This window comes from Balaenoptera acutorostrata, chromosome 10 (genome assembly GCF_949987535.1).
Source record: "Balaenoptera acutorostrata chromosome 10, mBalAcu1.1, whole genome shotgun sequence".
Classification (NCBI taxonomy): domain Eukaryota; kingdom Metazoa; phylum Chordata; class Mammalia; order Artiodactyla; family Balaenopteridae; genus Balaenoptera; species Balaenoptera acutorostrata.
The window spans coordinates 99,584,059-99,605,856 of NC_080073.1; the positions used below are offsets into that span (position 1 = coordinate 99,584,059).

Genomic DNA, 21,798 nt, shown 5'->3' on the forward strand with positions numbered 1-21,798 from the left:
TTTATTGAATGAATATCCATTTTACAGATGAAGAAAATAATAATGATAATAACAGTAAAAACAATAAAAACTAACACTCAAAATATGTGCTGGGCACTGGTCAAACTCATCTAAGCCTCACAGATTTGATGTAAATATCATTATTTCTCCCATTTTATAGATGGAGAAATGGAGGCTCCCACATTTAGGTCACTTGTCCAGAGTCACAAAGCTTGTAAATGGCAGAGCAGAGATTCAAATTCAGGCAGTCTGGCTCCAGGGTCCAGCTTTCAACATCTATGCTGCACGGCTACTCTAAGACTGGGCTTTCCAGTCGTCGGGTCACAAGGCTGGCGAAGGAGGAGCTAGGATTCCAACCTGGTTCTCTCGACTCTGGAAACCAAGCTCCAGGGCTGGAGGGATGGGGGTGGTGAGAACTGAGGAGAGAGCAGCCGGCCGGCAGGTCTAAGCTAACAGAGGGCGCTGTTGATTGAGGGGCACACAAAGGCGAGCATGGGTTGAGTTCTGAGCGTGTAGAATTCCAGGTGCCCGTTGCACGCACTCTCTCCTTTACTGTGCTTCCGGCTTTTGGAGCAGGACACGTCACTCAGCCCCTCTGATCCCATCCTCACACGTGTAAAATGTGAATTTAGATACCGACCCAACAGGATTCTTGCGACGATTAAACTGAGATAATGCAGACCCATGGGCAGATGTTCAGTAAACATTACTCTCCTGATCTTTTCTGTACCTTCGGCTCGCATGGAAAAGCCAGCGTTTTCAGGAAAATGGGCTAAGTATCCAGATGACATAAGGAACAAGAGAGAAAATTCCTGGGTGGGTCCAATTATATAATCATTCCCCAAGCTTAATGAGACTTAGAATTAGCTAAGTTTCATCTTCTGAACACTTGCTGTTATTGCAATAATCAAATGAAGAATTCATAAAACTAGGTTCAATTTAATCTAAGCTTACCACATAAATCTTACCTCTGCTTCCCCCTACTTCCCTGTAGATGTTTCTTTTCATTCTTTTTCTTTTTTTCTTTTTTCTTTGGCTGCGCCGCTCGGCTTGCGAGATCTCAGTTCTCTGAACAGGGATCGAACCTGGGCCCTGGCAGTGAAAGTGCCGAGTCCTAACCACTGGACAGCCAGGGAATTCCCTCTTTTCATTCTTATTTCTTGCTAGGTATATGCAATATTTGTCTTTGGACAAGCCACTTATTTTAATCTTAAATTTCTCGTCTGCAAAATGGGAACAACCGTCCTCCCCTTAATAGAATTCTTATAAGAATTAAAGGAGATAATGTGTTAGAAGTTCCTTTGCAAACTAAGTACTATCCAAATATAATAATTATTATTAAAAAGAAATATAAAGATATATTTGTATAAAATTATCAAATTTATATTAAATAATTAAATTATTTATTGATATACTTATTATTTATATCTATAAATATAAATAAAATATAATTTTATTTAAAATGTTTTTATGACGGACTTCCCTGGTGGTGCAGTGGTTAAGAGTCCGCCTGCCAATGCAGGGGACACGGGGTTCGATCCCTGGTCCAGGAAGATCCCACATGCCGTGGAGCAACTAAGACCGTGCGCTACAACTACTGAGCCTGCACTCTAGAGCCCGCGAGCCACAACTACTGAAGCCTGTGCGCCCAGAGCCCGTGCTCCGCAACAAGAGAAGCCACTGCAATGAGAAGCCCGCGCACCACAACAAAGAGTAGCCCCGGCTCGCCGCAACTAGAGGAAGCCCGTGCAGAGCAATGAAGACGCAACGCAGCCAAAAATAAATACATTTATTTTTTAAAAATAAATACATTTATTTTTTAAAAATAAATAAATAAAATATTTCTATGAGGGAAGAGAAGTATGCTTATTGAGATCATGCCTTTTCCACAATGGTAATTTAATTAGTCTTCTCCAAGTTATATAATTGCCCAAGTGCTGAAAACTGTGTATCTCATTAAATCTTCTCCTTCTAATCCAGGTGGAGATGCTCGCTGAAAACCCCCCTGCCTGCAGGACCCGGAACCACCTTGCAGTGGGCGTGTGCTTTTGTCTGGCAGGCATCACGGCGAAGAACCATCCTTCACCACAGCTTGCCCTGAACTTTTAGCTCTAGGGTGAAAAAGTGACCCAAGAGAGGCTGGTCAGCATTCTTCCTGCCCCTGGTTTGTTTAGGGATAGGGATTTGGACCGAGCAGGACCAATCTGACGACTTCCCTGAGCTGTTGCTGGAACTATGAGGAAAAAAACCTTTCTTTTCTCTCAGGAGTGCCAGGTGTGAGAAGCAAGCAGCTGGAGCTACTTCTGAGCCTCTCTGACACCATGTGGGGAGGACCAAACTGAATAAAGTCAACCCAGAGACAGACAGACAGACAGACAGACAGACAGAGTGACCAGTTCAGACCAAACTGGGACTTCCCTGGCTTTAGCGTGGAAGGTCCCATGCTCAAGACCCCCCTCAGACCTGGGCACATGGGGACGGCTGGTCACTTCACAGAGACAAAGAGTCCCACATATACCGTTCCAAGCCTTGATCCAGCTTTACGCGGAGGCCCTCCTTGGGCACCTCAATTCTATGACCCAGTAAGTTCTGGGGTCTGTTTAAGCAACTTTGAGTTGTGTTTCTGTCACATGCAACTCAAAGAGTCATAACACATGCCCAAAGAATGTCCACATATAAGGCACAAAGTTAAAAAAGCAAAAGAAATCAAAGTAGGAAACAAGCTATTTTTAGCTTTGAAACACGAGGAAATGTGATCATGTGGTCCTTTCTGAAGTTGAGGTAATTTATTTGACAAAGGGGCTCCGGAAAAAAAAAAAAAGAAGTATACAAAATGGAAAAAAGAAGAGGCAAATGAAAACATTCTTAGGGAACAAAAACCTCATGGCATGAGAAAGGTCAGAGAAACGCATGAGCAAAACTCCAAAAGAGCACGCTTAGGCAGTGAGGGGAAGAAAGTAGCTGAAGTCAAAGCCTGGAGCAGTTTTGCCTTTTCATTAGAGACAGACCCACCGTAAAGTGGGACCAGAAGACAAGTGAGCCACGGAAATGGACAGTGAAAAAACTAGACCAGCACAGCCTTCTGCAGATCCTCAACAATTCCACAAGACTTAAAGCCAAGCATCTCAATGGTCTCTGGCACTCCGCCCTGGGGCAGGTGGGCCAAAGAACATGCTATGGGAATAACCAGAAAACCTAGAGGAAATGAGCTTTTCTTAAGGTGACATACAGCAGCGATTACAAAGATTGGAGAAGTTAGAAAACGTCAGCGTGCACCAGAATTCGAACGGCGTGCACATGACAGAGCCTCATGCTGACCCTAACCGTAACCCTCAAGCGCTATAGGATGAGTGAGAGAAATTTGTGCTCCCGAAGGGTTTCCTTTGAGAATACAGCCAGAAGGGAGAAATCTAGACAATCCGCCTGTACACAGCCACACAGGATGGAATGAAAACCACTCTTTCTGGCCTTCCCTGAAGAAGGATGTGAGACTGGGGCCCCCAAGGAACATGGCCCGGCACCATTTCTAATTCTAATGCAGTCTGGAAAAAACTTAAGTGTTGAAAACCAAGAGAGGAGTCATTTTCTCAATAGAAAGACAACATGAAAAAACAAAACAAAACAAAACAGTGTGAAGATATGTGATTTAGTCTTACCTCTGTGAGCATACTTTCTATTGAGTCTCACTTTATTTATTTATTTGCCGTGCAGCGCGGCATGTGGGATCTCACTTCCCCAATCAGGGATCAAACCCGCACCTCCTGCAGTGGAAGCACGGAGTCCTATCCACCGGACCGCCAAGGAAATCCCGAGTCTCACTAATTTTAAACTATTCTCATTTTGTTGTCTGATATCATCTAGTAACAGGGTACTAATCATGTTCTTGGCCTCAGTCCTCTTGTGGGTGTTTCAGGGAGCCTGATATGCCTGTGCAGGGTCTTTCTAACACAAACGCTTAAATTTAGGATGTTTAGGATAAAAACAGAAGGAAACTTTGAGGGAGGCAAGGAACGGTACCATCTGAACTTGCGCGTTTGCGAAAATGTTTCCGCTGTATTTACCGAAGGACTTTTCCCCTTAAAACATGAACACTGAACACAGAAGACGTGATATGGTAAAAGGTTGTCTGGTAATAAAGAACCAGATTCACGCACCAAATCCTAAATCACAAAGAACGCGCTCAAGTGGAAAACCAACCGCTGGAGGGACTGGAGCATGTGACTGAATTTTGCATCGCCTTTGAAGATGGGGTGGTCCATCACTGGGGCTAGAGCATGTGATGGCTTGTTTTCTTTAAATCACTTGTAATTCAGGAAGGGCCCACCTACAAGCAGGATATCTTCCTGCTTGCTCCCTGAACCAGGATGCCATCTGGAATGTAAGAGAGGAAGGAGGCAAGACCCTAGGAAATGTCATGTTATCCTGAAAAACATCCCTTGCAGAATCAGACCACTGAGGTGCCCTTAGCGGAGCTCTCATCTCCGATTTCCTACAGGGGTAATGAAAGGCATTTGCCAAGGCTAAGGGGCAACAAGACTGATGGAGTCTAGACTCACCTCTATGAGTATACTTTCTACTGAGTCTCACTTTATTTATTTATTTATTTATAAATAAAAGCATTTTGGCCTTTCTACAAATTCTCGACAGCTGCATGCTAGGTGTTTATGTGGTTCTGGGTATGGTGTCCTCTGCAAAGAAAGGCATATGTAGGAACAAAAAGGATCTTGCCTCCTGGGGCCCTTAGTTTGTAGCTGGGGAGATTGGAGATTCCAAGAGGCTATTTATATGGGGTCCTACTGTCTCTGAGAGAGGGTAGAAGCCAGCGAGTCACCCCACAAACCTACAGCAAAAATGGTCTCTTCTCCCGCCTTGTCTATTTCACCAGGGCTGGAAAGGAGAAGGGGGTAAAGAAAAAAAAATGGGGGGTAAGAGATTAGTTTTCCTCGATTTTGTTAAATTGATTTGACATTGATAAGACTGACCATCCTTCTGCAAACCAAACAGACATTTAACACTAACGCAAACCCCTGTTTTTAAGAAACGACAATTCAGGCTTTTGTGAAGTTACGAACTGCCTTCATTTTAGTGTGATACTGTGGAACCAAAAGGCTAGTATCAAATCTTTATAAATCCTAAGGGAATAAATGTTTAAATATGAAAATCAGCCTCTAATTACCTAATGCTCACCGATTAGATGCCAATGATGGGAACAACAGATAAAAGGTGAAAAGATGGCCATAGGAAGAGGGAGGTCAAGAAAGAGAGCTTGCACAGTTCGAGAGCAAGCCCTGTTCACCAGGCCAGTCACCCTGGGATTCAGAGACCAAACACGGTATTTTCCAGAGAATGCTGGCATGTTTATCGCCCAGCAGGCCCCACCCTGCAGCCTGAGAGCACCTACCAGTGTTTCCAACTTGGCAACCCCCCAAAAACCAGAACAATGATTGCTTTTCTCTTGCTATAATAATGCTGTCGAGTTCATCAGAGATCCATTTTGTATTTTTCATTGGGTCCAAAGCATGCTGTTTCCTTCAGAAGAAATCCTATCATGTTTTATACAGTTTTAAAAATAATTGATCTGGTCCGTTAGTACAGGTAGAACTGTTTTGATGAGAAAGGAAGGAGCTTCTCCTGGAATCTCATTATTTATCTGAAGTTAAAATATATGTATTTTTAAAACTTTACACCTGTGATATAGTACATGCATGAGTCTAAATATTTCTTTGCTCACTGGGTCTTAGGGAGACAGCTGTGGTGACATAGTAAAGTCTCATGCTTTGCCAGTCATTCATTCATTCATTTTTATTGAGCATGTACTATGTGTTCTATGCATGGAGGATACAGCAGTTAACAAGATAGAAAATGAGCCAACTTCACGGAGCTAATACAGAGGAGGGCAAGAACAAATCCATGCAAGTAAGTAGATAGGATATTCCAGATGATAATAAACTCTTTGAAGGAAAAAGGTGGGGTGGTCAGCTCAGCTTCTCTGAGCTGATGACCTCTGGCTGATAAGAGGGAGCCTGTGAAGGTCTGGGGCTAGGCAGGGGAGTGGCCAAGGCAATGGCCCTGGGGTTACAGCAAGTCTGACAAATTTGCGGGAAAGAAAGGACACCAGTGGGGATGGAGAACAATAATACCGATTGTGGTTAAAGATTTAATAAGATGATGAATGCAAAAGAACACAATGAACTGCAAAGCAATACCACTAAAAGGTATTATTTGGCTTGGTTAGAATACTGTATTCTAAAGAACGTCATTCTTTAGATGTTTAGAGTTTATAAAGGATGCAGGAGAAAACTATATATTTCAGTTTTCATCTTCTACTTCTAATAAAAAGGAGCTGGCTCTCGAAAAGCCCTTTCAAGGATGGCACGTTGCCTTCACGTGAAATAGGAAATCCCACATACCTGGAATCCTATTGAGCGTCACCCAGAAATGTTCATCCGGACTGAAGGTGTCTTTGGACCACTGGAGCAAGTCAAGAGCCCGTGGGTCATGGAGAACAAAGTTGGTAAACTCTCTTGACAGGGCAACATAGGCAGAACCAAAGTAAATGGTGAGATTGTGGGGAGCAGGCTGTTTCAATGCTGTGGTTCTTATCACATAGGAAAGCTCTTTGCCCAGGTGCTCTCGGTGGACATATTTAGTCCGTCCAACTGCGTGAGCTGGAGGCAGAACCCCTGGGGTGATGTTTTTCCCTTTAAACCCTTTCAGATACTGAACTATCTCCCTGTTGGTTTTCAGGGGGAAATCTTGCCCACAGGTGTTGATGGCGTACTTCCACGGAACGTCCAAGGCTGCAAGATCTTTGATGCAGTGCAGGTCAGCCTGGAGCCTGGAAATCCCACCATAGACCACGGGTTCCATCTTGGAAGCCAGAAAAGCATTTGGGAAGCAGCTCAGTAATTGCTTCACTGCATCTTTAAATTCAACTGTCGCTTTCTCATCCACGTGAACACAGTAGATATTCTGAGGCATGTAAATAGCTCTGAAGAGCCTTGCAAAGGTGTCGAAATTGTGATGGATGACCATGATATATGCCAAAGGAAATTCAGCTTCTTCTTTAGATAACGGCGCCGTGATGTAGTGGCTTTGAGTCAAGTATTCCTTGCAAGAGGACGTCTCATAGATCATGAGTTTGTTTCTCCAGAGGAAAGGTGTTTTGCCATTGATAAAGGATATGCAAACTTGACTCAGCATCGAAGTGTCCGAGTTATTTAGCCTCTGGAAGCCTTGCTCGCCCCCAAAATTGAACACGTAGAACACGATAAAAATGATTACACAAGAGACAGAAACTATAAAGAGGTAACGCATCAATGAAGGCATGCCTCCAAGAGGAGATTTCAAAGACCGTCAAAATCTAAGTCCTCTCCCAAACTTACTTTTTTCTCTGAGTTCTTACTTCGGTGCATACTCCAGTAATTCGTGCACTGAAGGAGACACGGTGAATTCATTCGGTTTCATCCCGGGAATCCAGCGGCTGGCGCACTCCCCATGCTGAGAGTAGCTACTGAGCCCGCCTCGTCCTCTGCCTTTCAAACCGCCTTTGTCTACATCCCGGTAGCAGGTTGCTTAAGCCCAGCCTTTTTCCCTCCCTCTGGCTCCCAGCTCCCAACGGCTAGCTGTTTCACTAAAACTCTGGTTTTAGTCTCCTTTTCCCCTGCAGATTTAGTTTCTCAGATCTCTTTTCCTTCATTTCCGGAGGGTTTTTTGCCCCCCTCTTGTTACTGTCATTCAGGGCATTAATACAGTAAGAACGAAAGTTGAAATGATGCGTTCTGGCAGGCTTGCCGTTTCCTGCTAGTCATCCGACAGGCTGCGGCACTCGCCCCGCCTTGTTGCTCATGGCAATGATCCACAGCCTGGTCCCTCCACTCTTCGACCACGCTCCACGGGGTATAATGTTGCCTCCGTTCCCAGACATGCCGCTTTAGTGAAAAACTGACTGAAGGGACGAGATCGAAAATTTAAAAAAACCTCACCCACCGGGCTCTTTTGTAATGCTTTCTAGCCCCGCCCTACTCTTTTTCTTTTTCTTTTTTTGGCCCTGCCTCGAGGCATGCGGGATCCCAGTTCCTGGACCGCGGATTGAACCCGAAGCCCCTACAGTGGAAGCGCGGAGTCTTCAGCCCTGGACCGCCAGGGAAGTCCCCGGCCCTCTCTTTTCTAAAACAAGAGCTTACCGGGGTTCCAGTCCTAGGGGATCTGAAAGTGCAGGGCTCTGGGTCCTGTGACTTTGAGATTACGTCGTGACAGCCCCTCTCCTCCCACCGTGGTGCTTATCATAAGGATTGAAACGGAGCAGGACCCTGTGGGGTCCTCCCTGGTACAAATTCTTTCCGTGCCCGCCGTTTCTTGTTTGTAGGAAATAGGCTTCCTTCAGGCTCCTGGACGTTCCCTGAGCTTCAAAGGGCAGATTCAAACAGTTGCTAATCAGGGAAGGGAGGGGATGCAGAAACAAGGGAGGAACAGCCTAGAAACAATACTGCAGCCTTGGGGCAGCGTCCTGGTTCCTCCTCAAGGGATACACACAACAATATCTTTGAGTTCTTCTGCTGGAACTAAGGCCTCCACCCAGGTGGAGGATGGTAACTTCAGGCTGAGCCCAAGATCCCTGGAGCGCCGCCCTGCTACCTCGCCACCAGCCAGTCAGAACCAAGTCACAAGCCCTGTAGCCCTCAGCCCAAATTTTGCCCATTAAATACTCCCCCCAAAACCGTCGGGGTTTTAGAACATGAGCCACCCATCCTCTTTGTATTGGCATCTTTACAATAAATGCTGCACTTTCCTTCACCACAACCCGGCGTCGTTAGATTGGCCTTACTGCCCGCCGGCGAGAGGCCCTGAGTTTGATTTGGTAACAGGATGTTGGGGTCCAATGAACAAATGCCAAGCTACATCCCCTGATTTAGATGAGACCTTAAAACTTCACCGGAAAGCACTCGAATCCTGGCACAAATGATGTTCGGATAAGCGCACCTAGAGCGCATTCAGGTTTTCACTACCCAGAGAACATCATCTAATACTCAAGAGAAGTGCTTTATACCTGCCCGGTTAAGCCTGTCAAATCACCTAGGAAACGAATGTTGTTTTCCCCTATTTGTAAATAGCAGAGTTTTGGCTGAAGAGCATGAAGCTCTTTAACTTACAAGGTTCTCATCTTCAACCTTTTATTTTTCCGACCAGCTTTTTTTTTAATACAGATCAACATATTTTATTTATGATGGCTTCTAACATACCCATGCAACTACTTCATGCCTTCCCGTGTCACCTCCCCTTCGAAGTGATCGTATCCCCTCTGAGCCTCCATCCTGTAGCAGTAGCTCACTATCGGAGACCGAGCGCCCACCCACCCCCGCATGAAGAAAAAATGTCCTTTAATGCCCTTTCTCTCCTCCCTTTTGAAAAGTCTCTACCCTGCTATTAATGAAATTAATAGAACAATATGCTTATTCCTTGCTTTCAGCAGAGGTAGGAAAACCAATGCTAAGCCCCCTTGATTCAAGGCACCCTGCACTTCAGCTGAGTGACACATCACCTCCTGAACCACGGTAGGTTTTCATTCTAGCTTTTATTGCTCCCAGTTTTCATTATTCCAGCTGGTACATTATTTTTCTCTCTCCCTTACTAAATTCTCCTCATTCTCTAAGACCCATCACAAATAAACTCTACATAGAACCCACCTTTGGCTTTGTATGCAAAGTGGAAGAAAGTAAATGGAGCCCTTATCTGGACAGAGCAGATCAATCTAATTCTTAGCGTTCCCATGGAGCAAAGAGAATGACTCTGAAAATGATATGATAATGAATGATAATGGTAAATGACAAGACAATGAATGATAATGGAAAATCCAATCCCAAGCTTCTTTTTTTCCCAAATAATACCTTTAAATATCAGGTTATAGTCTATCCTATTTCAAGACAACAGAGAGTAATTTCTGTATCTAGTTTGGCAAAGACTTTTTGGCTTAGAGTGAATATTAAAATATTTTAAATATTTGCAGTTTGACAAAGTGTTCAGATACATGACAATGAGGCCAACAGAGTCTGTTTACATTAATATTTCCAACTGGCCAACAACAAAGGGGTTCAGATTTATGGTTCAGCTCGGAACCAACGCTCGAGGACATCCGCCGCCTCCACGCCGAGTTTGCTGCTGAACGAGACTGGGACCAGTTCCACCAACCTCGGAACCTCCTCCTGGCCTTGGTGGGGGAAGTAGGGGAGCTGGCAGAGCTCTTTCAGTGGAAGCCGGATGAGGAGCCTGGGCCCTAAGCTCCAAGGGCGAAGGGCTTTTTTGTATGCACAGCGCCTGGTGCATCCAGGCCTGTCAATGTCTATTGGCTGTTGAATGAATTGTCTTGTCACTGGTGCTGCAACCATTTTCCCATTTTTTTTTTTTTTTTTTTTTTGCTGCAAAAAGCTTTATTGTTTCCATTTGTTCCAAGGCTTGGGAGAGGGCTCCAGGGTGGTTAAAAAGCTGCCTAGTGGCTGCAGAGAGGGGCTTCAGGCAGAAGCCCTGACACCAGAGGGCTATAGAACTAAGATTAACTTTGCATACATCCACGTATGTCTTTCTGTAGACTGATTTGTATTTAATAAGGAAACATATACAGTGAGGGAACCTGGGTTATGCATCCTGAATAAATCACCTGTTCTTAAGTTTCAGATTCTGCAAAATGCGGGAAGATCTCTTTCCGAAAGACACGATTCAATCAAAAACCCTGCTACTGTGATCACGAGGTGGAATAACAGTTTTAAAGTGTCTGAGAGAAATATATGACTCATTTGTTTATCCATAAATACTACACCAAACATTCTTTCCACTCCTTTCTCACCTTACCAACACTCTGTGCCTACTGAGTTTAGGACCATATATGAGTAAGAATTACTCCAGCCTTCACGGAAACTTTGGTATAGTTGGGGAAATAAGACAGAAAACATGGTGCAGTGAAATATTTGAAGTACAAGAATAAAAATGTCCAAAGTACAATGATACCCAAGAAAAGACTGATCAAATGATTGACGCACTGTAAGGTGTGGTGCTGGAGAGCACAGATCCAAGAGCCAGACTCTCTAAGGTCAAATCACACGTCATTGCCTATTGCTTCCGAGTCCACAGGCAGGTTGCTTCATCTCTCTGTGCCTCAGTTTCCTCATCAACAAGATAGAAATATAACAGTGCCTACTTCATAGGTAGGTTTTGTGTGGTTTAATATGAATAAGGCACTTAGAACAGCGCTTCTCACATAGTAAGCCTGAAATATAATATATACTAGTTATCACCACCACCACTTCCTCCTCCTCAGTTCTCCTGGGGATGTGAAGGGACTCCAAGAGTAGTGAGGTCTTCAAAAGAGGATACTGATTGAGCTGAGACATAAAAGATAAGTAAATGAAACAGCAGAAACACAGGCGCTATCAGGAAGAGCACTCCACATTTGGGAGGGAAATAAGAAAAGCCAACTGACTGAAAATGCAAGTTTTGAAGATGAGCGTACTGGGAAAGACAGGGCATGAGATGAGGCTTGGTTATGGAAGATCCCGGTATGTCATGGTCAGGAATTTTACTTGACAGAGGGGAGCTGCTGACTCTAAGTGGGAAATACCATGTTCAGGTATGACTTTAGCAAGTTGACTTAGCAGATGTGAAGAAATTGCAAGGTGGAATGGCAAGAGTGGAGATGGAGAAATCGTTAAAAGATAATGTTCATGACCAGCAATAGCAAGAGCTCCAACTGAGGCAGTAGAAACACAGAAAGGAGAAGGATAACGGACCAAGAAAAAAAGAAGGAAGAAGAATCAACAGAATTTGGTTACTGACTGGTTGAGTGGTCCAAGAGGATGCCTGGGGTTTTAGTTGAAAGGACTTGACAAGTTGGGAGTAGAGGAGTTGAGCTTTTTAGGTCAAGATAATAAGCTCAATTTTGGATTATCTTGAATTTGGGACTTTGTTGGCAATCCCAATTTGAGTTTTCCAGGAAGAAACTGAATGCATAGATGTGAAATTCTAAAAGACATGTGGGATCTGTCCGACCAGGGATGGAACAAGTGCCCCCTGCATCGGAAGCACAGAGTTTTAACCACTGGACTGCCAGGGAAGTCCCAATAGTCACTACAATTTTAACTTCTAATGGCAGGAGAATTTCCTAGGAAACCTAGTCTGACTTTTCATGGGACTGGGGAGGTGGGTCATTGCAATGTAATGTAATGTAAAGTCATGTTGATTTTGTGGAGTTTTTGCTTCATAGCTACTTGTTCTGTTTACTGATCACATCCAAAAGCAGACTCATTTCCTTCCCCCTCAAACCTGCCCTTTCTCCTCTGTCGCAGCCTTGAGGGGCCTTACTCTTCTCCCTGTCACCTAGGCTCAGTTTCTAAGTTCTCCCTCTTCCTGACCCACTGATCATCAAGTCCTGGAGATTCAAATTCTGCAATACCTTGCGTCTGTCTCCTTCTCTCCATCCCTCCTACCCCTCCCTCGTCGTGCTCCAGAACCTAAGCTCCAAGAGGGAAGGGCTTTTTTGTATGCACAGCGCCTGACACATCCAGGCCTGTCAATGTCTATTGGCTGTTGAATGAATTGTCTTGTCACTGGTGCTGCAACCATTTTCCCTTTTTTTTTTTTTTGCTGCAAAAAGCTTTATTGTTTCCATTTGGTCCAAGGCTTGGGAGAGGGCTCCAGGGTGGTTAAAAAGCTGCCTAGTGGCTGCAGAGAGGGGCTTCAGCAGAAGCCCTGACACCAGAGGGGCTCCTCAAAGGCCACTGGGCTCCGGAAGCTCCTAGTCGTGCTTGAGGGTGAGCCTTTCAAAGAGATACTCGCCCAGCCCAGCCTGGGGACCAGCCAGCCTGCGGAGGTTGGTCAGGTGGTCACCCATCTTCTTGATGAGTTTCACCTCCTCATCTAGGAAGTGGCTCTCCAGGAAGTCGCAGAGGTGGGGGTCTGTCCAGGCAGAACCCAGGGCACGCAGATCCAGAAGGGCCTGGTTCAGGTTCTTCTCCATGTTACTGGCGGCTTCCATAGCGTCCTGAGTTTTACCGCACTCATCTCGAGATGGCTTCTGCACGTCCTGGAAGAGGGCGCGGCCGCCGCGTTGGTTTTGCATTTTCAAGAGACGTTCGGCGCTCTCGTGCTTCTCTTTGGCCAATTCGCGGAAAAAGTGGCCCACGCCCTCCAGAGCCACATCGTCGCGGTCGAAATAGAAGCCCAGAGAGAGGCAGGTGTAGGAGGCCCGCAGATGCATGTTGACCAGGCGGTTGACGGCGGCCTCCACCTCGGTGGAATAATTCTGACGAATCTGGGAGCTCATAGTTGACCGGTAATAAGGAATTCGGCTCAAAAAATGGTGTTGGCTGGTCCCGGTGACCGAGGATAGATGAGTGGCTGACTCCGAAGGTTGGAGGGTGGTCGGAGGCTGGAGGAAAGGGCGACCGTGGGTCTTTTTTATACAAAAAAGTTTTATTAAGTACAGTTTCATATTTAGAAGAACATCCAATATTACAATGTGATTGGATCTTTAGGATACATAATTTATTCTTAAAATACACAAGTTATATACAGACACTGGAACACTCAGTCCCCAAAATACTCAATAAAGATGTCTGGGTGACATTTATAGAACTGAGCTAGCAATTTTTTCTTCTCTTTGGCAGAAAGTTTTGAATCCTCATCAATATTTTTTAGTAAATTCATTAGCTCATCCTTGGTTGTCTTCCTTGTATGGTCAGAATAATCACTTTGATCAATTCTCTGGCAATAAATATATCCTGTGTCTCTGTTTGGATCTCTTCCCTTCTGAATGTCCATGAGCTTAACACTGACAATTTTTTGTAGAGTTCCAGGAATCTTAAAACCTTAAAAACATCTTTTTGATGATCCATTAAAAAGAGTACCAGAAGATCAGTTTTGCCTTTGGATAAATTTTTATTGTCAACAATAGCTTTTGAGAATATCCTTTTCACAGCCATTCGGTTGTCACTTTCTTTCTGTAATTTAAATTCAGAAGGATGTGCTGCAACAGCCATGAAATACAGTAGTCTTCTAAATTCTTCTCTATTTTGGGAATCCAAAAGCTTTAGAAAGAGCTGAGTAGCTTCTAATGCTATTTCAGTCTTCCCATTCACTAGGAGTTCTGCAATTCCTAGTGTTCCAGGCTTAGGGCACTGACATCAATAATGTTACTATATTGAGAAATACAGACATTAGCCAGATTAGGAACTTTCATCCTATTTGTTTGGTATTCAGTCCGTTATTTAAAACAGCACTGTTTGAGTGTTGAAAATGTGGCTCTTTTTCCTGTCTGCCCTTTTGGCTGTCCTTGGGTATTGAAAAATGCCTACAGGAGAACTTTTTGAAAAACCACTTGTTGTAAGAGGGGAAGGCCTTACCTGTTCCCTTTCCTTCCTAATAGGCCATGTGACCTGCTTCTCCAGCACAGACAGCAGGCATTTTTTTGCTGCTGAGACTGAGCCGCTCAGCCTTCCCTACCTGCCCGTGACTGCAGGCCAGGACAAGATTGATGCACCTTTGGCTCACTTTGGAAGCAGTTATTCCCGAACTAGACAATTAATCAGGCTAGACGTGTTTACCCTCTCCGGGGCCGCCTTAAAAGCTTGCTTTTTCTTCCATTCAGAAGCCTTTATTGTTTTTTACATCATTTCATAATTTTTCTGGGAAACCTCCTACACTGATGGTGGGAATGTAAACTAGGGCAGCCACTGTGGAGAACAGTACGTAAGTTTCTTAAAAAACTAAAAATAGAGTTACCATATGATCCTGTAACCCCACTGCTGGGCAGATATCTGGAAAAGACAAAACCTCTCATTTGAAAAGGTACATGTACCCCAATGTTCATAGCAACACTATTTACAATAGCCAAGACATACATGGAAGCAACCTACATGTCCATTGACAGATGAATGGATAAGGAAGATGTGGTACACACACACACACACACACACACTGGCATAGTACTGTGCCATGAAAAAGAATGAAATAATACCACTTGCAGCAATGTGGATGGACCTAGAGATTATCGTACTAAGTGAAGTAAGTCAGACAAAGACATATATCATACGATATCACTTATATGTGAAATCTAAAGAAAAAAGGATACAAATGAACTTATTTACAAAACAGAAATAGACTCACAGACAAAGAAAACAAACTTATGGTTATCAAAGGGGAAAGGAGGGGGGAGGGATAAGTTAGGAATTTGGGAATTAACATATACACACTAATATATAGATAATCAACAAGGACCTACTGTACAGCACAGGGAACTATATTCACTATCTTGTAATAACCTATAATGGAAAAGAGTCTGAAAAAGAATAGATAAATATATGTTTATGTATAACTGAATCACTTTGCTGTACACATGAAACATTGTAAGTCAACTATACTTCAACTTAAAAAAAAAAGAATTTTTCCAATTATGACGCTATCTAGAGCACAGCTCCAAAATGAAGAGGGTATTCTTTTTGTGAAATACTGGAAGACTCGGAATCTCAGTGAAATAAAGAAATAGTCAAAGGGGGAAAGGCAAGCCTCAGCACCCCTAGGCTTTCTGTAGGAAGGGGCAAGGTAGCACTTGCCTGACTCTGGAAGACCTACAGGAGGATGAGTTGAGGGAGAATCACGTAAAGTTCGCTGCCTGCCAGGCTAAGTCACACCCTTGAGGCAGGCAGCAGCTGGTCGTAAGTAAAATGTCATAAAAGACCTTGCATGTTGTGCTGAAAAACTTGGATTTCACCTTGTTGCCAAAGGAGCACCACCTAAGATGTTAGGTCGAGGAGCTCCCGGGCAACAAGTGCCAACTGGAGGAGGAACAAGAGCGAAATAAATCATGGTGGAAAGTACACATCAGCCGGCAAATGCATGAGGCACACGTCAATGATAATAATAGCAGTAGTATTACACGTAAGTAAAGCCTCTTAAACTAGGAGGTAAATGTGCTAGTTATGCCTCAGATAACTACATTTCCTAGAAACAATTCGAAGCCTCTTACAGTCGAGGCTTTAGTCCTGTAGATATTCACAGGACATCAGATACTGCATTGTTTGAGTTTTTTCTTAAATAAAGAAATAAAGATAGGGGAAAGATTTAAAGTCCCAAGGTCACTAAGGAATTAATGGACTGGGAATTAGTAGAAAGTCTACTTTGTATTATTATTTTTCCACTCCTTCAAACTAGTCATGAGAAATACGTATGTTGCCTTATTTATGTCATTTATTTATTTTTAAATGTGTTGAATGAATGAAGGAATGGAGTCCACATCCCCCATGGTTCCAGGTGCTCGTGGATAAATGTTCTTTTAACTGGAATTGGGAACAGAAAAACGGGTATCTTTTTTTCTGACAAACAAAAACTCTGACCAGATTGACCGGATAGATTAAATGACATTTAAAAAAAACAGGGGCTTCCCTGGTGGCGCAGTGGTTGAGAGTCTGCCTGCCAATGCAGGGAACACGGGTTCGAGCCCTGGTCTGGGAAGATCCCACATGCCACGGAGCAACTAGGCCCGTGAGCCACAACTACTGAGCCTGCGCGTCTGGAGCTGTGCTCCGCAACAAGAGAGGCCACGACAGTGAGAGGCCCGCACACCGCGATGAAGAGTGGCCCCCGCTCGCCGCAACTGGAGAAAGCCCTCGCACAGAAACGAAGACCCAACACAGCCAAAAATAAATAAATAAATAAATAAATAAATAAAAACTAAACTTTAAAGAAAAAAAAAGCTCTAATGATTAAAAACAAACAAACAAACAAAAAACCCCACAACTTTTAATCAAATTTCTGGAGGAAACCATGCAAGACGTGCTTTGTCTTGTGTGTCATTAACGCCCACGATTACTAACAGGGCATGGTGCAAAAACGAGGAAGCCTGGGTTCTGGTCGCTTTTCTACCTTTAGCCGATTATGTGCTCTTAGGCCCCTACTCGCTTCCTCTTTATAAAGGATGTTCTCCCTGGTCCCTTCCAGCTTTTTTAAATGAGCTACAGTTCAGTGTGTTGTAAGGTGAACCGCTAAGCAGCAGTGATGGAACCCAGGAAGTAGGAGGTATGGCCCCTATCCTGTAGGAGCGTATACCTTCACTAGGATTCAAAATACATACAGCTGAAAAGATAACCAACAAAACAGGAAAGACTGTGGCTCGGTTCCAAACAAGAGGATGTCCACCAAATGTGACAGGAACTCAGAGAGGAGAAACAGTTCCCTTGGAGGCAGGGTGGTTAGAAAGGGCTTCCGGTGGTGAGACACAGACACCGAGAAGGCATTCCAGTTGGAGAAATGACAAGAGTGATCAAGAACACAAAAACAAGAAAGCCCAGTGTGGAGAAATTTCCCAGGGAGGGTTGTAAATCTAGAACTTCTTTGACGTGGCAGCAGATAAAAACCTTCCAAACAGTGAACTACAGCCTCAAGGTACCAGGCATGTTTAGAGGGTGAGAGTAAGGACTTTTGCCCCCTGTTTCCCTCCCACAGCTCACTGGCTCAACCAGGGCCTGGCACCCAGTGTGTTCAACGCTCGTGAATGGGTCCAGAGTCATCTGGGCATTTGAAAGTGCAATTTTCAGCTATGGAAGAAGGAATGTTGAAACCCATGTTTGCCCGCTTTTAATTTATATGTTAGAACAGCATAGGCTAGGAGAGCCATCATGATGTTTTTCCTTTTTCTTTTTGGCCACACCATGCAGCAGGTGGGGGTCTTAGTTCCCTGACCAGGGATAGAACCTGTGCCCCTGCAGTGGGAGCGCAGAGTCCTAACCACTGGACCGCCAGGGAAGTCCCCATGATTTTTTTCTTTTAAGCCGATTTCTATCTATCTGGAGGAGTGATTTTATGGTACAAATAGCGCTTTTTTCTCTCTTCCCCCTAGCACACGCCTGTACAAAGACCTAACTATAAATGTACCACATCAGCACTGAATTCTGTTCATAATTCCTCACGCATCTTTCCTTGGTTTAATTGCATGTACTAATGCAAAGTTCATTATACTTTCATAATTGTTCTGGGACTTGTTTTTCCATTCTCAATTAACTGCTATCCTGGAGTTGAGAAAGAAACTGAGGAAACACAGGCTTGAGCAAAAGCTAGATTTATCATGTTAAAATAGTGAAAAGGGCACCAGAAGGACTGGGTCTGATGAAGTTTTTGTTGGCGTGGCATGGAGAGGCGAAGTTATATCGGCAGAAAAGGTTAGGTAAATGAGGTGAGATGGTATCATTTCTTGGTCTCACTGATGGCTGCTCTTTGGAAGGTCATTTTTGTGTGGTTTGCATTGTTACTGAAGCAGGTCAAATGACTCAGGGATTCATTCCTTAATTATAAAATATAGGGATTTATTTTATTATTATTATTTTTTATATTTATTTATTTATTTGGTTGCACTGGGTCTTAGTTGCGGCACGCGGGCTCCTCAGTTGTGGCATGCAAACTCTTAGTTGCAGCATGCATATGGGATCGAACCTGGGCGCCCTGCATTGGGAGCGCGGAGTCTTATCCACTGCGCCACCAAAGAAGTCCCTATAGGGATTTATTTTTTTCCCCTGGAACTAAGAGTATTTCACAAGAAAGTAAAGAAGGGTGATAATCTAATCCACTTTGGACAACCGGTTATGTTATTCTGTTCTGGGTGGCTAGATGGTTTGTAAATGAAGCCTTTTATTTATTTGTCTATATCTATCTATCTATCTATCTATCTATCAGTGATGATTATGACGCTAAAGGGAAGAAGAAGATATTTCCGAAGCACATCTTTCGCTAAAACAACAATTCTCCCATAATTGAGGAGTCCTCCAAGGGAGTTCACTGGGGAAAATCCACCTTCTCCTGGGACCCAATCATTTTATTTTCTATCCCGTTCATCTAATTAGCAACAGGAGAAGTTGCTGTCTAGATCACAGACGCAAAGCATGATTTCAAATTCTCATCTCAGAGGGGGTAAGAGGTTTAACACACAGAATTTTCAAGGCCTAGGTGGCAGGTCCAGGAGGCGGTCGTACCAGATCATATCATGGTAGTGTGAGCTGAAGTGATCTGCATCTGATTTTGATGGAGCAAAGGTGTCATGGAAACAATTCCTGCATGCTAAAGGATGCTAAGCAAATATTTGCAAAAGACAGTCTACACAAATCCCCAGAGGCAAATGTCAAAGCCTGTGCAGCTAGGAGGCAACCTTTTAGTAGCAGAAATGTAGCCATCAGTACTATGAACAGCCTGAAATTGGGGGGCTTAGAAAATGAGCAATCAATCATCCCACAAAAGTCACAGCCAATTAACATTTCCGGATGAAACTTACCACTGCATTTACCTGTGGAAATTAATTACTTAACCTTGGAAGAACTGACTCATTGTTTCAGCAAAACACTTGTTTCCAAAAGCCAAACTGGTGTGCCTGTGACTTGAGGTTAAGGATAGTCTAGGTCAAAAGTTTGCAAACTTCTGTTGGACATCTCATTACATGGAGGGGTCGTTAAAATACAGGTTGCAGGGCCCCTGCCGCAAGACATCAGTTAGTTTTAGGTGGAATTTAATCATTTCCATTTCTAACAAAATCTTGAGAGGAAAAGTTTGAGAACCAACGGATCAGATGCCAAAATTCTATGATTTCTTTTTTTCCTCAATGACCCCACCTGATCTATTTCCCTAGGACTAAACACTATACTCTAAACAAAACAAAACAACCAATATTTCAGGATAAACAATACTGTATAATTTGGAAATACTTAATAAATATGAATTCAAATGGTGGATAATCTGATCCCTTGAATAAGGTTTCCTGTGGAAAGTTAATTGGTACTTTTAGGAAGAATGGCAGAAAATGGATATACAGAAAGGTGCTAGTTGCTGTTATTTAAATAAGAGAAACCCTAGTTGCAGGTCATCCTGCCCCAAATGCATTTTCTAATTTACTGTATACAGTGTGCACACCTGGGGCATAATCCCAGTCTTTCACAAGATATAGATTAGGACTATTTACCGACAAACAGTGATGTTTTGAGTATCTAGTGTACCATAAGCTGAAATGGAGGAGGGTGCAGGACAAGGATACAAACTTTTTTTAAAAAATGAGAAAAAGTCAGAAAATACCGTATATCGGTGCAGACGCAGAGCAACCAGAACACGCGTGCATTCCTGGTGGAAGCGTGAACTGGGACCACTCTGGAAAACTGGCAGTATCTACTCAGGCTGAGCACAGACATATCCTCTCCCCCGGCAATTCCATCCCCAGGTATTTGCGTACACGTTTATCAAAGGACGCATAGCTCAACATTCACTGCAGCCGTGTTCATAATAGACCCAAGTGCCCACCAACGGTTGTTATACAGCAGGGTTTCTCTACCTTGGCACTACTGGCATTTTGGGCTGAATATGCCTTGTGTGGGGGGGCCGTCCTGTGCACTGTAGGATGTTTAGAAGCAACCCTGGCCTCTACTCACTAGATGCAGTAGCACCCCTTGCCCCCTCTCCCCAAGTTGTGACAACAAGTCATGTCTCCAGATATCGCCAAACGTTCCCTGGGGGGCAAAATCATCCCCGCTCCCCAACCGCACACACGTCCTTCTCTCTGCACAGCAACGAGAATGCATCAGTAGAACTGCCTGCAACAACCACAAAGGGAATCTCACAAACATAACATGGAGCAAAAAAAAGGCAGCCAGAAAAAGTGCATGCTGTATATTTCCATTTCTATAAAGGACAAAAACAGGTAAAAGTACCTCTGCTGTCAGACATCAAGGTAGAAAGTGGGATGCTGGTTATTTCTGTGTCTTGATGCTGGTTGCGTGGGTGTGTCTAGTTTGTGAAACTGCATCATTCTGAACCCTAATGATATGTGCACTTTCTATGTTATATAATCTCGCCAGAAATGAATGAATGAATGAATAAATAATGAGTCAAAGTCCTTCTTCCAGAAATATTCTTCCAGCTGAGTCTCCCAGGTGTCTTTCTGGAATAACTAGTATTTATGGTTACCACCTCTAATCAAATACTCTGCAGGACCACATACCAGAGCCCACGTCACTTCTTCCCTAAGCAGACCAAGGCTGTTTCCACTCTGGCTCCTGACACCAGCCACTCTCAGCCATGACCCGACGACCTCTCCTTCCTACCAGTGGGCAATGCCCAGCAGAAAGGGAGTCAAGAGGAAACAGAACAGGAGGTCAAAAGTGAATTTAAAAACCCCTGTGCTCATCAACACAAAACTGAGTGCCAGCATTAAGGCACTTATAATCTACGTTAGATAAGGATGAGAATTCCCTGGCGATCTAGTTGTTAGGACTCCACGCTTTCACTGCTGAGGGTGCGGGTTCAATCCCTGGTCGGGGAACTAAGATCCCACGAGCTGCACGGAGCGGCCAAAAAAAAAAAAAAAATTATAGATTAGACAAGGATGGAGGGCGCACCTGCACGGACAAGCAGAATGTATGTTAAAACAGGGTACCAAGAAGTGTGAATGACACAGCTGGTAGCTGGCATCAGGGGCTCTCACCCCTACTTGCTCAATGAGGAAGTTCTGAGTCTCAACTCAGAAGGTCACTGGTCTCCCAGTGGCCTCCCAGCCCAGGGTCACTGTGCTAGCAGAGGCTAACCCAGGACTCGAATGTGAGCAGCTTTGCTCCAGAGCTCGTGCTGTTAGTACTACACTGTGCCGTCCTGTACCCTTCAGGCAGGTTCAGGGACGTCTAGGTGTCAGCACCCAGGTCTGCTTCATAGCCGAACCATGAGAAATAAGGAGAGCCGTTTTCACTTTCACTAAGACACGTGACTTTCTTTCTCCAGCATTCTTTTTCT

At 44.0% G+C, this 21,798-nt stretch overlaps 2 protein-coding genes across 9 annotated transcripts in view; both read right to left on the reverse strand.

Annotated features, from left to right (window-relative positions):
• GCNT2 (glucosaminyl (N-acetyl) transferase 2 (I blood group)) overlaps window positions 1–21,798 on the reverse strand; it is a 121,596-nt gene that overhangs the window by 47,895 nt on the left and 51,903 nt on the right. Inside the window, exons 1-2 of one of the 8 annotated variants that reach the window (XM_028164483.2) lie at window positions 6,411–7,745; window positions 4,738–4,887 (exon numbers count right to left, since the gene is read on the reverse strand). The exons of 5 other annotated variants lie outside the window; for them this stretch is intronic. In XM_028164483.2, coding sequence (XP_028020284.1) covers window positions 4,874–4,887; window positions 6,411–7,329 — 933 coding nt within the window. In that variant the 5' untranslated portion in view covers window positions 7,330–7,745 and the 3' untranslated portion in view covers window positions 4,738–4,873. Of the gene's footprint in view, window positions 1–4,737; window positions 4,888–6,410; window positions 7,949–21,798 lie in introns of those variants that run through there. 2 more of the 8 variants (XM_007173932.2, XM_057555303.1) reach the window with 2 other exon arrangements.
• Window positions 12,638–13,312, reverse strand: LOC103012094 (ferritin light chain-like). The gene has a single exon (XM_057555304.1). It carries the CDS (start codon window positions 13,310–13,312, stop codon window positions 12,785–12,787), a length of 528 nt encoding a protein of 175 aa, XP_057411287.1. The 3' UTR covers window positions 12,638–12,784.